The sequence below is a fragment of the Eumetopias jubatus genome, unplaced genomic scaffold (genome assembly GCF_037043125.1).
Source record: "Eumetopias jubatus isolate StellerSeaLion01/CBP00866 unplaced genomic scaffold, mEumJub1_p1.0 scaffold_13, whole genome shotgun sequence".
Classification (NCBI taxonomy): Eukaryota; Metazoa; Chordata; class Mammalia; order Carnivora; family Otariidae; genus Eumetopias; species Eumetopias jubatus.
In genome coordinates, this window is record NW_028274819.1 from 26,711,982 (window position 1) to 26,725,010 (window position 13,029).

The 13,029-nt window shown below is 53.0% G+C and overlaps 1 protein-coding gene across 1 annotated transcript in view; it reads left to right on the forward strand.

Annotated features, from left to right (window-relative positions):
- Positions 1-1,490: 1,490 nt before the first annotated feature.
- ABTB2 (ankyrin repeat and BTB domain containing 2) overlaps positions 1,491-13,029 on the forward strand; it is a 168,944-nt gene continuing 157,405 nt past the window's right edge. Inside the window, exon 1 of the mRNA XM_028087702.1 lies at positions 1,491-2,766. Coding sequence (XP_027943503.1) covers positions 1,884-2,766 — 883 coding nt within the window. The 5' untranslated portion in view covers positions 1,491-1,883. The remainder of the gene's footprint in view (positions 2,767-13,029) is intronic.

The following is a 13,029-nucleotide window of genomic DNA, read 5'->3' on the forward strand; positions in this document are numbered from 1 at the left end:
GTTAACTTGAGCTCTGCGGACTTGAGTCGTATTTCTCCCACACTTGACTCCGTTCCCACTTCTGACCACGAGGCGACAATATTGCATCAATAAAGACCCGCAGAAAGAAAAAAGCCAAACTGCTGCAGAAAGAGGAGTTTCACAGGGAAAGAGCCATTAATTTCAGAAGGAAAGAGGCAAACCAGACATTTCTAGCTCGTATCCAACTCACGGCCCGAGGTTGGAACTGTGTAAAATACAGCACAAAGGAACCATTCAGGAGCGCGGGAGGCCAATTTGGGGGCAACGCGTGCACAATCTCCTCCTTGACTTTGCGGTCAAGGGGGGCATATGCACGTTCGAGCACGTGTGTGTGCATAGTGCAGGACAGCAGCCGGATGGAGAGGACTGGGCGTCGATCTGCTGGAACCAATAGCGCTCTGACTGACCGCTTCTGGACACAGGCCCTGAGATGTGTTTACCCCGGCGCTGCTGGGAGGTCAGCACTCAATTCACCCTGGAGGAAACTGAGTACCAAGGGGGCGCAGGGCTCGCCCATGGGCACACCGTCAGGAGGTGGTGCATGCCGCCAGGTGTTCGGAGCGCAGGCCAGTGCTAGGTACATTTCTCACCTTCACACACACACTCGGACACGCGCACCTCGGACAGAGAGGATGCACCTGACAGCCAGCAGGACTGTACAGATGTAACAGGGAAGCCCCGGGCCGTTTTGTGAATCTGATAGAAGTTAGGACCCTCTCCCCAGAGTTAATACTCAGAAAACTTCGTAATTTCCCGTGGTGGGGAGGGAGGGGGACCACAGACCTCCTGGAGCCCGTCTATTCATCAGATCTGCTCCGATTGGAACCTAGGATAGCAACGTAAAGAAAACCAGACGGATCCGGGAGAAGCAAGAAGGGACGTCCCTCCTCCCTCTAAACGCAAGTGGAGTTTCATCTCAGAAAACGGGAAGGGCCTGCCAGAAAGTCTGGGAGAGAGGTTTGGTGCCTCGTTTGTGCCCCCCTCCCCCAGTCGGCTGTTCCCCCCACGCTCCCCGGACCCACACTTGACAAGTCAGCCTCGGTGCTTGGCTGCAGAGGGCTTGAAAAGAGGCTGCGAACGCCCAAAGCCTGGACGGCAGGCAGGGGGTTAGGGCACAGTGGCTTTTCCTTTAAATTTTTCTTTAAATCGTCAGCTCCCGTGCCTAACGCTTCGACCCCTCCTTTCCCGGTGTCGGCTCGCACTTCCCGGCGCGCCCGGTGGCTCACCGCCTCTCTTCCCCCTCCTCCACCTTCAACCCAGCGGCTTCACCCGACCCTCGGCCTCCAGCCCCGCCCCCGTCGCCGCGGGGTTTCACCCGCAGCCCCGTTAAATCTGCATAGTGACCGCCCCTGGAGGAGATCATTGGTGCAGCCCCTGCCCGTCGCGGCCGATGATTGGTGAGCCGCCCCGGGTTATTTGCATGCCGGCGGCGGCGGGGTACCCAGCTGTGCCGGCCGCCGGCGCCGCGCAGAAGTTTGCCGAGCGCTTTCTCGCCGCTTGGTCCCGGACTCGCGCGGTGCCGCGAGCCGCCTCCTCCTTCTGCCGCCGCCCTGTTCTCCCGGGATTCCTTCTCTGCGGACAGACGCTCTGCTGGCGGGAGGCTGAGGTGGGCCAAAGCGGAGCACCGAGGAGGAGCGGCGGGGGCCGTTCCAGTGACAGCTTCGCGTCGGACGCGGGGCGCGTGGGGCCCCGGCCGCCGAGAATCTCGCCCACCTTCCCGCGGCCTCCGGGCGGGCGATGTGGCCGCCGAGAGGAAGGAGGGCGCCCCGGAGAGCCTAGAGCCTGTTCCTGCCCACTTGGGGAAGGGAGCATGGAGTTGTGAGCGCCCCTCGCTCGGCGAGGCCGCCGCCGGCAGGCTCCCCATGGCCGGGACGTACAGCTCCACTCTGAAGACGCTGGAGGACTTGACCTTGGACTCCGGGTATGGGGCCGGGGACTCGTGCCGCTCCCTCAGTCTCTCGTCTTCCAAGTCCAACTCGCAGGCGCTCAACTCCTCGGCGCAGCAGCACCGCGGGGCGGCCTGGTGGTGCTACTCCGGCTCCATGAACAGCCGCCACAACAGCTGGGACACGGTGAACACGGTGCTGCCCGAGGACCCCGAAGTGGCCGACCTCTTCTCGCGCTGCCCGCGCCTCCCGGAGCTGGAGGAGTTCCCCTGGACGGAGGGAGACGTGGCCCGGGTGCTTCGCAAAGGCGCCGGCGGCCGGCGCCTGCCGCTGTTCTCCGCCGAGGCGGTGCGGCGCCTGGCCGGGCTGCTCCGCAGGGCGCTCATCCGCGTGGCCCGCGAGGCGCAGCGCCTGAGCGTGCTGCACGCCAAGTGCACCCGCTTCGAGGTGCAGAGCGCCGTGCGCCTGGTGCACAGCTGGGCGCTGGCCGAGAGCTGCGCGCTGGCCGCGGTCAAAGCGCTGTCCCTGTACAGCATGAGCGCCGGCGACGGGCTGCGCCGCGGCAAGTCGGCGCGCTGTGGCCTCACCTTCTCGGTGGGCCGCTTCTTCCGTTGGATGGTGGATACCCGCATCTCCGTGCGCATCCACGAGTACGCGGCCATCTCGCTCACCGCCTGCATGGAGAACCTGGTGGAGGAGATCCGGGCCAGGGTGCTGGCCAGCCAGAGCCCCGACGGTGGAGGGGCTGGGGGCGGGGAGGTATCCGCCGAGGCCCTGGAGATGGTCATCAACAACGACGCCGAGCTCTGGGGCGTCCTGCAGCCCTATGAACATCTCATCTGCGGCAAGAACGCCAATGGTAAGTGTGCGGGCCTCGGCCGTGGACGGATGGCAGAGAATTCCCGCCCTGGGCTACCCACGGGGTGAATTTCCTAGGTTGAAGCTGGTGGGTGTGCCAGGACCTGGGAGAAAACGTTTGCCCTGTGGGTGGAGTCCATCGAATGGCTCTTGGCAAAGAGTTCTTGGGGTGACTGGCTTTCGGAGGATAAAGTTGAGGTTGATGTACTACATCCTGTTCCTCTCGGCGTTGTCACTGTCTGGGTGCTGTTCACTGATTGAGGCTCTTGACCAAGCCATTCCTGAACCTCCCTTGCCGCGAAGCTGCCTGCCTTGCTGCTCTTTGCCTTTCTCAACTGGATCTCTAGGGTTCTTTCCCCAGCAGCAGAGCAGGTGGACTGTGGCTCTGACCCTGGATCTCTCCAGCCCAGTAACAGTAGCCAGAGGGTCCAAACTCTTAAGACCTGAGCCTTGGATAAGTGGGACGGGAGGAAGGGAGCTGGAAGCCCAAGACCAGGTGCAGCTGCCTTGGGCTTTGCAGGCTTGAAGGATGCACTTCAGGCCTCCTCCTTGGAAGGCGGAGAAGTAGTGGTGGGTTCTTAACTGTGTGCTCAGTGTTGTATTAAATGCACAACCTTATGGGCTTTCCTAAAAGAAATGATGACCCAGTAAACTCGGTTATGGGGAAGAGGTGTGGGGGATGGGCAGCTGCATGATTCGGAGTCTGAGAAAGGAACCTGCACTGGGTAGTTGCATTTCTCTGAGGGATGACAAGGCTTCAGTGCAAAGGGTGGAGGGAAGCACTTGACCTTCTCCCTGGTAAGGTTAGGGTGTGACATACATTTAACAGCAAACTGCCTACCAGACTCCAAGTTCAGAAGTCAGCAAACCATAAATTATTTAGAATGGTACTATGACTAGACATCCTTGCAATCTGATTGGAAGGCCATTTTGGGGACAGCCTTTGGTGGTAAACAAAGTAGTCTGTGGAAGAGGCCGGGTGGGTGTTGAAAAGGGATAAAGGGAGTCAAATTTAAACGTGGTTTAACATCAAAATAGCTAAAATGTAAAGTGAGCGCTTAACACGATGACAGTCACTATTCTTAGCACTTTATACGTTAACTCAAGAAATCTTAGCAACTCTATTAGGTAGGTACTCTCTAGTATGATCCTCATTATACTGATGGGGAACCCAAGGTACACAGCAGTTAAGGCATTTACAAAGATTACACAGATATTAAGTGACAAAGCTGAACTTTGAGCCTGGGCAGGCTCCAGAGTTCAAGCTTTTAGCCATCAGAGGCGAGGACACAGCTTCATTCTTAGGAGTCCAGTTTCCAAGGAGGGCAGCTGACACCTAAGGCCTCATTTTGGAGATAGTTTGTATGTAGCAGCATGGCTTGGCTTAGCCCTTCCTTGGTTTGAGTTTTAATTCTGGCACCACCAAAGGAGATGCCTGGAAGGGAATAGCATTTGCCTTTTAATTTTCCTCCTCTTAGGTCAGAGTTGAGGTCAGCCCAGAATCTGTGTTGATGATGTCACAGCTGATAATTGTGCTTTGCCTTCTGAGTTTGTGGTATCAACACCGGGAACATGAGCTCCAGGAGAGGAAGTGGAGGGCAGGGGGATTTCCACCCACCATCATAGCCCAGGGGAGAGTCCTGTACTTTGGGCTAAGGGGGAGGCCCAGACTGAGCTCAAAGAAGGAAAGCTCCTTAGCAGAAAAGACGGAGGCCCCGAGCCTATAAACCAGACTAGAACAAAAGTGGAACAAGAGGTGCCAAACAGAACCAAAAATGCCCTTCATGCACAGCTGGTGCCCAGCAGGTAGAAGAACTTCTCAGTTTTTCTAACTGCAAATTGAAGCTAGAAAGAACAGCTGCTTCTCCAGGGTCCTCTGAAAATGCAAAGTAGCCAGAAATTGCTAGAACACAGGTGTCCTCCACTAAAGGGCTTATCCCAAAGCGCCGTTTCTTATCTAGGGCCATAATTCCTTGGGATTTTCTTTACAGGATGAGTTTTTGACCCCATCACTGACCCTCCTCCCCTACTCCAAACAATCCTTCTCAAGCCGTGGTAGTCAAGACAGCAGGACTCCATGTGACAGACAGCAAAGTTCCCTGGATGTCCAGAGCAAGCGTCTCCCTCTGTGCCTTCCCTGGTCTCCTGGGAAGTCTCTCGCAGGCAAGGTGACCATTCGCTTCCACTTAGGAACACGGATGCTCATTTTTTATACATGAGATCCTGCTGGTGGCCTCCGTAAACAATAACTAGGCTGATTTATGAAGTCTGTTTAGACAAGGTGAAATGACTGTTTAGTAGAGGAGCAGTGAATTACTTATGCCTGAAAGCTGACTTCAGAGGGAAACAGAAATTGCTCAGGGAAGGAATGGAAGATCCAGACCTTTGCCACACTGAAGCCCAGCGCCGGCAAGGTTACCGGTCACGCAGCTGAAGACCAGGGGAGAAGGGGCTACACCCGGGAGGAGGGTGCCGGTCCGCATTCTTGCCCTGCCGGTCTTCCCTTTCAATTATATCTTTATTGTTGTTGTGCCTGCTAATCATACAGCATGGGTACATGCATTTGACTCAGCTATATAGGGCTCTTAAACTTTTAATGTCTTCCAACCAGGAATTTAAGAGCCCTAATCCCTCTACTCCTGGCCATTACTCAGAGTGCTGGGCAAATATGGTTTTGCTCAGCCCAAGATGGATGACAGAAGTTCTGTAGTGTTTATACAACATGATCTCAGCTTCATAGAGCAGCAGGAGTTCTATATCACTTGCTCATTTGGTATTGATGTCCGTGTTCCCAGGGCAGTGTCATTAAGGGATGATATCTCCGTGGCTTCCTTATGGGAGGTAGAGAAACCACTTTAATAGGGTGCTATTTATAAGCATGGAGCTGGCAGAAAATAGAAACGTCTCTGGTTCACTGCCCCCCTCCTCCCTGCCCGCTCTTCCTTATCCCTGTGTGTGAGTTTGATACCGAGACTCACTCCTGGGTTTCTTCTTGGCTGTTTGTCTTACGAAGCTTTCATGAGTGTTCAAAGCATTTGAGAAATCCTCTTCAGTTCCGAGACTGCATGTGAAATGAGAGGATTTTGCTGAGAATATTCTTACTCCAAATCAGTCACCAAGAAGTGCACAAGAGTAGCCCCATCAGAGGTAAGGAGTGCAAACTCTGGAGTCACAGTGTTTGGAGCTCACCTCTGCTGTTTATAAGAGTGACCCGGGGCATATTTCTTAACCATTGTCATCTGTATAATGGGAGGTAATAACAGCACCTAACTCATGAGGTTGGTATGAGATCATGAGGATTGGGTGAGATCATAGATTTAAAGATCTTAGCACGTAGTAAATGCTCAGTAGATGGTAGCAGTTCATTCAACAAATATTTACTGAACACTGACCCTGTGCCCATCGCTGTTAAAAGTGCTATAGATTAAGTGGAGAAAGGGGGAGGGGAGGGCCCGCCTCTCATGAAGCTTATAAACCAGTGACAAATAGGGATTTACCCTTGGTAGTAAATGTTATAAAAAAAAAAAAAGACAAGGTAATGGGGTAGTGTGACTAGAGCTAATCTAAATGACAGCCAAGGAGGGCCTCTCAGGCATGTCACTAGTGATAGGCAGTGTATCAATACCACTGCTATCGAAGAATCTCTAGGCAAAATATAGTGATTGGAGACTTTTCTGAATTATTCAGTTATTTATCATCTGAGGCAAGACCCAACAATCTCATTTATGGCCAAGAAGTACAAGGGCTAAATCTACAGCGGGGAATGTGCTGTTCTCCTGTAGGACACGGTTAGCAAGGAGGTTATAAGGAGATTTCCCTAAGATCATCAATGAAGGGGACAAGGGTTAATTGAGCCACTAGTTGCTATTTAATCAGTTCCCACACCTGGGTAGTCTGAGGGAGGAGGGCAGCTTCTCTTGGACTATTTTATTGAAGTCAAGGGAGCTGGTAAAACTGAAAGCAAGCTTTGGAAATGAAAACTTATTTTTTTTTCCCCTTGAATGCCTGAGAAATGCAACCCAGCCTCAAGTAGTTGGAGGAACAAGGTGGAGTTGTTCTGCTTTTCCCAGAAGGCTTTACCTGACTCCTCCACCCCCACCACCCCCACCCCAGACTGGAAGAGCTGCCCCTCCTTGACATTTCCGCAGCACCCAGAGCATATGCGCCTATCGTTTCCTGCTCGGGTCTGTCCCACCCACCCAACTGTGAGCGCGTTGTCTCCCCCAGTGCCCCACATGGCACCTGGTGCGTAGTGGGTGCTCCATACATACTCGTCAGGCAAATAAATGATTCCACCACACAGACGTTTAATTCCAGAAAGTTGATTTGAAATCCTTGGACACTATGGAAGAACCTTCCCCCTTTTACACCATGGCAGAGAATTTCAAGTTCTTGATGAACAGAGGCAGCGTTTTGGGGGTTCCCAAGCCTTAGGGACATCATTCAGCCTTTGATACCCTAATTTCTCGCAGGGTTCCCAAGGCCAGCTGTGATGAGTAAATGTAAATGGAGGGGTTTCATTTGTATTTCAAAGGTAAATAGGGGATCCCTTCAGGGTGCAGTACCCAAAGTGGGGGTGTCAGAGCAGAAGTCTAATAGGCAGCAGATAAATCAACGGGAGGACTGAGTTGAGAGACGGAGGCAGCCAGTTCCCCTAAGAATAGCATCCCCACCCCTCCCTTGCCCACAGAGCTGCCCCAGAGGGCGATCTCGGTTGATGACTATTGCTCAGAAAAGTTTCCATCCCCTGCCTCCAGTCTGAGAAGGAACTAAGGCAGTTGACTGCCGAGACACTCCTGGGATGCACGAGCAACCCCGAAGTTCCAAAACAAGCCAGAGATACCTTGCTTCTAATCCGCAGGTCTCCATGAGAGGCGGACCCTCCCCTCCCCCTTCTCCTAAGCACCCCAGTGGTCCTTATCCGCCCCACTGTCTGTATCTGTCCTTTGCCAGACAGGACAGGGGGAGGGCGCTTTGGCCTGTCTCCACACTTCCACACTCTGTGCAGCACCTTAAACATTTTTCATCCGTGACCTTACCGGGTCCCCATAAAAATCCATGGAACAGGACACCCTTTCCCAGAATTCACAGCGAGGTCACAGCCATGCCAGGACAGAGCCCCGGATTGCTCAAGCCTTAGGCCTGTGCTTTTCCTGTGAAGAGTTACAGAAATAAAGGTGTGGGGAACTGGTCAGTATGTGACCCTCCCCACCAAACTCTTAGCGACAGCAGTGTTTATTATAGATTTTGTTTGTTGGCAGCCTGCTGTGTCCCGGCACCCTAAATGCATTAGGCCAGTGAATCTTCATAACCAATGGCGAAAACTGGGCTTCAAGATCCAGGCATGGCAGGATCCAGGCATGGATCTGCCCCCAAAGGAGGCCGGGTTACTGTGCTTAACTGCAGCCTCCCAGGTGTCCCAGAGCATGCTCGGCAGGTGCCATCGATCTTAAGGAGCCGTGATTGTTGCTCCTGAGGGGGGCAGGGAGCTCTCCGCCCAGGGAGGGCCTTGCACGTGTCAGCTGCTTGGTGAGCAGTGAGCCCAGCTGAATGGAAAAGCTGCGGCCTCCACTGCCAAACTCTTATGGAGGATGAGTCAGGTCAGGGAAGGAGGAAACACAGTAGGAAAGGCACCCCAAGGGAGCCTGTGTTTAGGCCACTGGTCTCTGGGAGCTCAGCTCACTGGCTCTGGAGTTGGCAAAAAAAGCCTTTAGGATTTCCTTAGAGTCTGCTACGGTGTAGTCCTCACGGGGCGAAATGTCAGTGCTGGGAGCCTGGGGAGAGAAGCCCATATAGCACACACCGAAATGCTTTGGCTTTGAAGTCTGGGTTGGGGCCCAAATTGCTTTGCCTCCGGGAAAGTTGCTCCAAGCCTCCGTTGGGCTACAGTAAAATGAGGGCCTGGTTCTGCGTGGGGCGCTGCACTCGGTGCAGAGTGGGGGCTCCCAGGATGGCCGAGCTGCTGGGTTCAGCGTGAAGAGCAGAGCTGGGGGTTGGACTGCCTGGGTGTCCTTCCTGGCGCCCTTACTTGAGAGCTGTGTGCCTCAGTTTCCTTCTCTATAACAGGATTTCTGAAACCTTGTCACTGGACAGGTTAGACTGGATAGTTTTTGTTGTGGGGTTGGTCCTGTGCATTGCGGGATGCTTAGTAGCATCCGGGCCTCTACCCACTAGATGCTAGACTCTGCCTGACCTCTGTTCTGGCCCCTCTGCTGCCAGCTGTGGCCAGCAAAAGCTTGTCCAGACATTGCCAGGTGTCCCTTAGGGGGCAAAATCACCGCTGATTGAGAAACGCTGCTCTGTAAATAGGACTGAAAAGAGTAAAAGCCTCCGTAAGGAACTTTGTACTCTGGCACATAAAATATTGATCCTAATTATTGCTGTATTTTTGCAGACTTGGGTTGAATGTGCTGGTCATGTTTGCTTTTGCCATAGTGGGAGTCTCTAGGGCAGGGGAAGATCGTGACCCAAATCCCAGGGTGACGAGGATAAATCACAAGGCTTTCCTTGGTGACTAATAGGTAGAAGGAAATTATGGAATCTGGAAAAAGCACCCTCGCACCCTGCTCAGCTATGGCTCGACTGTCCCCAAGATGAAGCCGGCGGGCAGGGGGCAGTGATCAGACCCCTCTCCTCAAGCTCCTGTCTGCCCCCCGCACTGAGGACCATGGCAGTGTGCACGCAAGGCCCTGGGCCCCAGGGAGCCACTCCACTGTGGATATTGGACCCCGCTTGTTGCAGCTGCCAAGTGCTGAGCCACGAGACAGCAGGTGTTTTGTGTTTTGCTGGCTTGTCATGTAAACATACTTTGTGGTCTTCTTGCTTGTTTAAAAAAAAAAAAGGCCTAAATGGCTTTGCAGCTTTGGCGACATGTTTGGAGCCACATGCCAAACTGGGAGGAGAAGCTGAAGGAGCACGGCCCAAGTAAGCCGAGAAGTGCCACGCCGGCCTCTTTAATCGGCTGCTAACTGAGAGCCAGCTGCGGACGAGGCAGTGGGACAAGCTGGAGGAGGGCAAGAGTTGATCTTACCTGTCAGGGAGCGGGGGGTCTAGGAGGGAAAGCAGAGCACACGCCCGGATCCTTACACGGCAGTCCGGGGTCGCTGGCTGCAGTCGGCAAGGACGGCGCTGACTGCTTTCCATCAGCTGTTTCATTTCTGCTCCCAAGCCCTCCTGTGAGGTGGATGTCACGTCTGCCCTGTAGATGGGGACCTGGAAGCTCTTGGTGACGAGAGAGCTCAAAGGGGGAAGAGAGGAGGCCTGGCTGGCTGGGAGGCAGGGCTGCTTTATGAGGATGTGGTATCAGGGCCAGTGGGGTTGCGGCAGGCAGGGCTGTGACAGGGGAGGGGAGGCGGTGCGGGGAGCACAGAGGTTTCCACAGGAGGGAGCGATGTGTGCAGGGACCTGGAAGCCGAAAGCCAGAAGGTTCAGATGCAGGACGGGGAGAGCAGGGCAGATAACACAGCGAAAAAGGACAGCTTTCCCACATCTTTTATCCAGATGTTAAGAAGCCTGCCAGAGCGCAGGAAGAGAGCTTTCCAATACTCATTTTTATAATTCACAAACCGAGTGTCTGCTCCCCGAGCGCATCTCAGCCACAGCCCCAGTCCTCCCGTTACCCCTCTTGTTGATTGGAAGCTTGGCCTCAGCAGTGCCCCCGTCCGTTGTCCTAGCGGTGTAGGGAATGAGAGAAGACTGACCTAGCAGACCTGGGCTGAGAGGGCATGAAGAACAAGGCTTCCGTCAGCCCTGCTTCTCCCATTCAGCCTGGCTTCAGACTCAGCATTTCTTCCCAGGACCCTGAACGGACCCTTTCAGGCTAGAGCAATCGCAGTACCAAATGAAGGTCAGGGCTGACGGACTCGTTAATGAGGCCATCGGATTGACTCTCGCCAAGGCAGGGTTCTCAAATCTGGAGGTGGAGAGGGACATAAAGCAGGGTAAGATACTTTCTTCGGTTATGAGTATCTGACTTGATGTGTTCAATTTCCAGTTTAGCGTTGATCATTTTGGAAAGTAGTAGGTCAGTTCTCAGAGAGGTTTAGTCACCTTCCAGTTCTCGGTGAAGGTATTTCCAGAGCAATGATAATAGAGATTTCAGTCTTATTAAATGTTTGATCTGGTGGAACCACTCTGTCACTCCACGCCATCTGGATTGGACTCCCTAGGGTCCAGCTGAATTCCACTGACAATAATGAAGTGTGATAGGTCATCAATGGCCTAGCTAATAACTCTGCTGTGAGTGCTTTTCCTGACCCCAGTGAAGGAATTTTCTTGTCATTTGAAAAAGAGCCCATGAATGAAATATGCATATACACATATACATACACATATATATTTATCTTATAGTCATTTGTGGTTAATGATTTGGGGTTCATTTTTTTCCAGAAGTGAGTTGAGGAGAGGAGGGTGGGTTCAGGTCCATTATGGGAAAATTAAATAGGGGAACTAAACTTGGAAGTACCAGATAGACAAGATTGGGGTGGGGAGAGATTAAATTGGACCTCAAAGAGGGCAAAACAAGCTTTTAGTGCATAAAAACCATCCCTGAAACTGAGGCCAAGTTTTTGTTAAAAATGAAAAAAAAATTTTTTTTAGTCTGTATCTTTTAAAATGTGAAAATCAGCATTTTCTGTGAGGAGAGTTGTTAATAAACACAAGCTGAAGCTCACACACCAAGCAACTATATGTGCACAAACAGCTAGGACAGTCCAGTTCAGAGAGCAGAGGGTTTGGATCCAGAAAATTCTGTGTTGGAGCACGGCCCCTCCATGACCCGGAGTGAATCACACTGTCTGCTTGGCTCTCTGTTGCTTTATCCGTGGGGTGAAGAGGTTGGGCTAGATTCTCCAAGGGCCCTTCTGTCTCTGATAATGTTTCTAGACCCCACAAGGACACTGTGAAATCATTTTCCTAAGGTCAAGCCCTGTGATTAGTATCCTTGGGAAAGGAACAGCCCGGGATGGAGCTGGATGTGCTCTCTGAAGACCTGGCTGGGTAGTAGGACTAAACACCATCTTTTTCCATTTGGGATTAACTGCAATTACTGTATTAGATATTTCACCCCCTCCCCCCCATAGCGGAGGGATAAGTTCTGTCTCCTCCTGGCCGACCCAGCACTTCAGTGCTCAACAGCTGCGTCCAAACCCTGGCGGGCCAGCACTGTGGTGGGATCCGCTCCCTCCGAGGTGACTTCATGCAGCCGGGGTTTGAGGCCCGCCTACCCAGACTTGGGTATTTATAGCAGGGGAGCAGCTAGAAAAAAAAATTAAATATGCTACACCCATCTTCATACTATGTGGGACAGAGACAGGCATTGTGAGGAATTTAGAAAGCAGGGCTGTATAATCCAGCAAGATATTTTTAAATGTTGTTTGTTGCAGTTGGCAGGGCCGGTTTTTCAAAGAGGAGGGAAAGTAAGAGTAAGTGGGGATGACACGCTTCCAGCAACTCCAAGCACTAGGACGTGGAGCTCAGCAGTCCTGGGTGCATGGGTTCTGACCCCCAGTTTACCCCACAGCCACAAAGTTTGAGCAGGGCTTGGGAAGCTCACCTTGAGATGCTCGGCCAATGGGGTGGCTTATCAACCTCTTCCCCACCAGCCCATCCACCGGAAGAATCCCCAAGTTGAAAATGAATAAAATATTCTCAAGAAGGAGACAGGACAGCCCCAAAAGTTGCTTCTGTGAAAACCAAGGGCCTCGTGCTCGTTCTTTCACTCATCTCAGCAGCTGGGTAGATCAAGTTGTACACGAGCACACACTTTGGAAGCAAGTTACTTGCAGCTGTTCTTCTGGATATAACCCTCCTGGGACGAGCCAGGCAGGCCAGAATGATGCTGGTACCCAACTCAGCAGGTGAGCATGCGCCATGGTAGAGCTGCCTCTGAAAAGGCATCACGGCGAACCTTACCTGTATAGTGGGTGCTTGTACAAAGTATTCTAGGAGAGACCTGTGTGCCTTCTACCATGTCGAGCTTTGAGGAGACAGGTGGTGGGTCGCAGGGGTTGGGAGCACTAGAGAGGCCAAGAGTTGAGGTTAGGGTACATCTGCTTGTTCATCCAACAAATATTTACTGAGGGCTTACTGTGCGCTTGGCACTCTTCCAGGTCTGGTGAAAGAGGCCCAGGGGGATGGGAGGGAGCAGGCCTGGGGGATAAGGAGGAAGAGTAAGGCATGCTGGGAGAATCACAGCGAGGCCAGCCAGGCCGGAGCAGAAGGATCTGGGCAGGGGAAACAGCAAGTGCCTGGTGGGTTCCGGGAA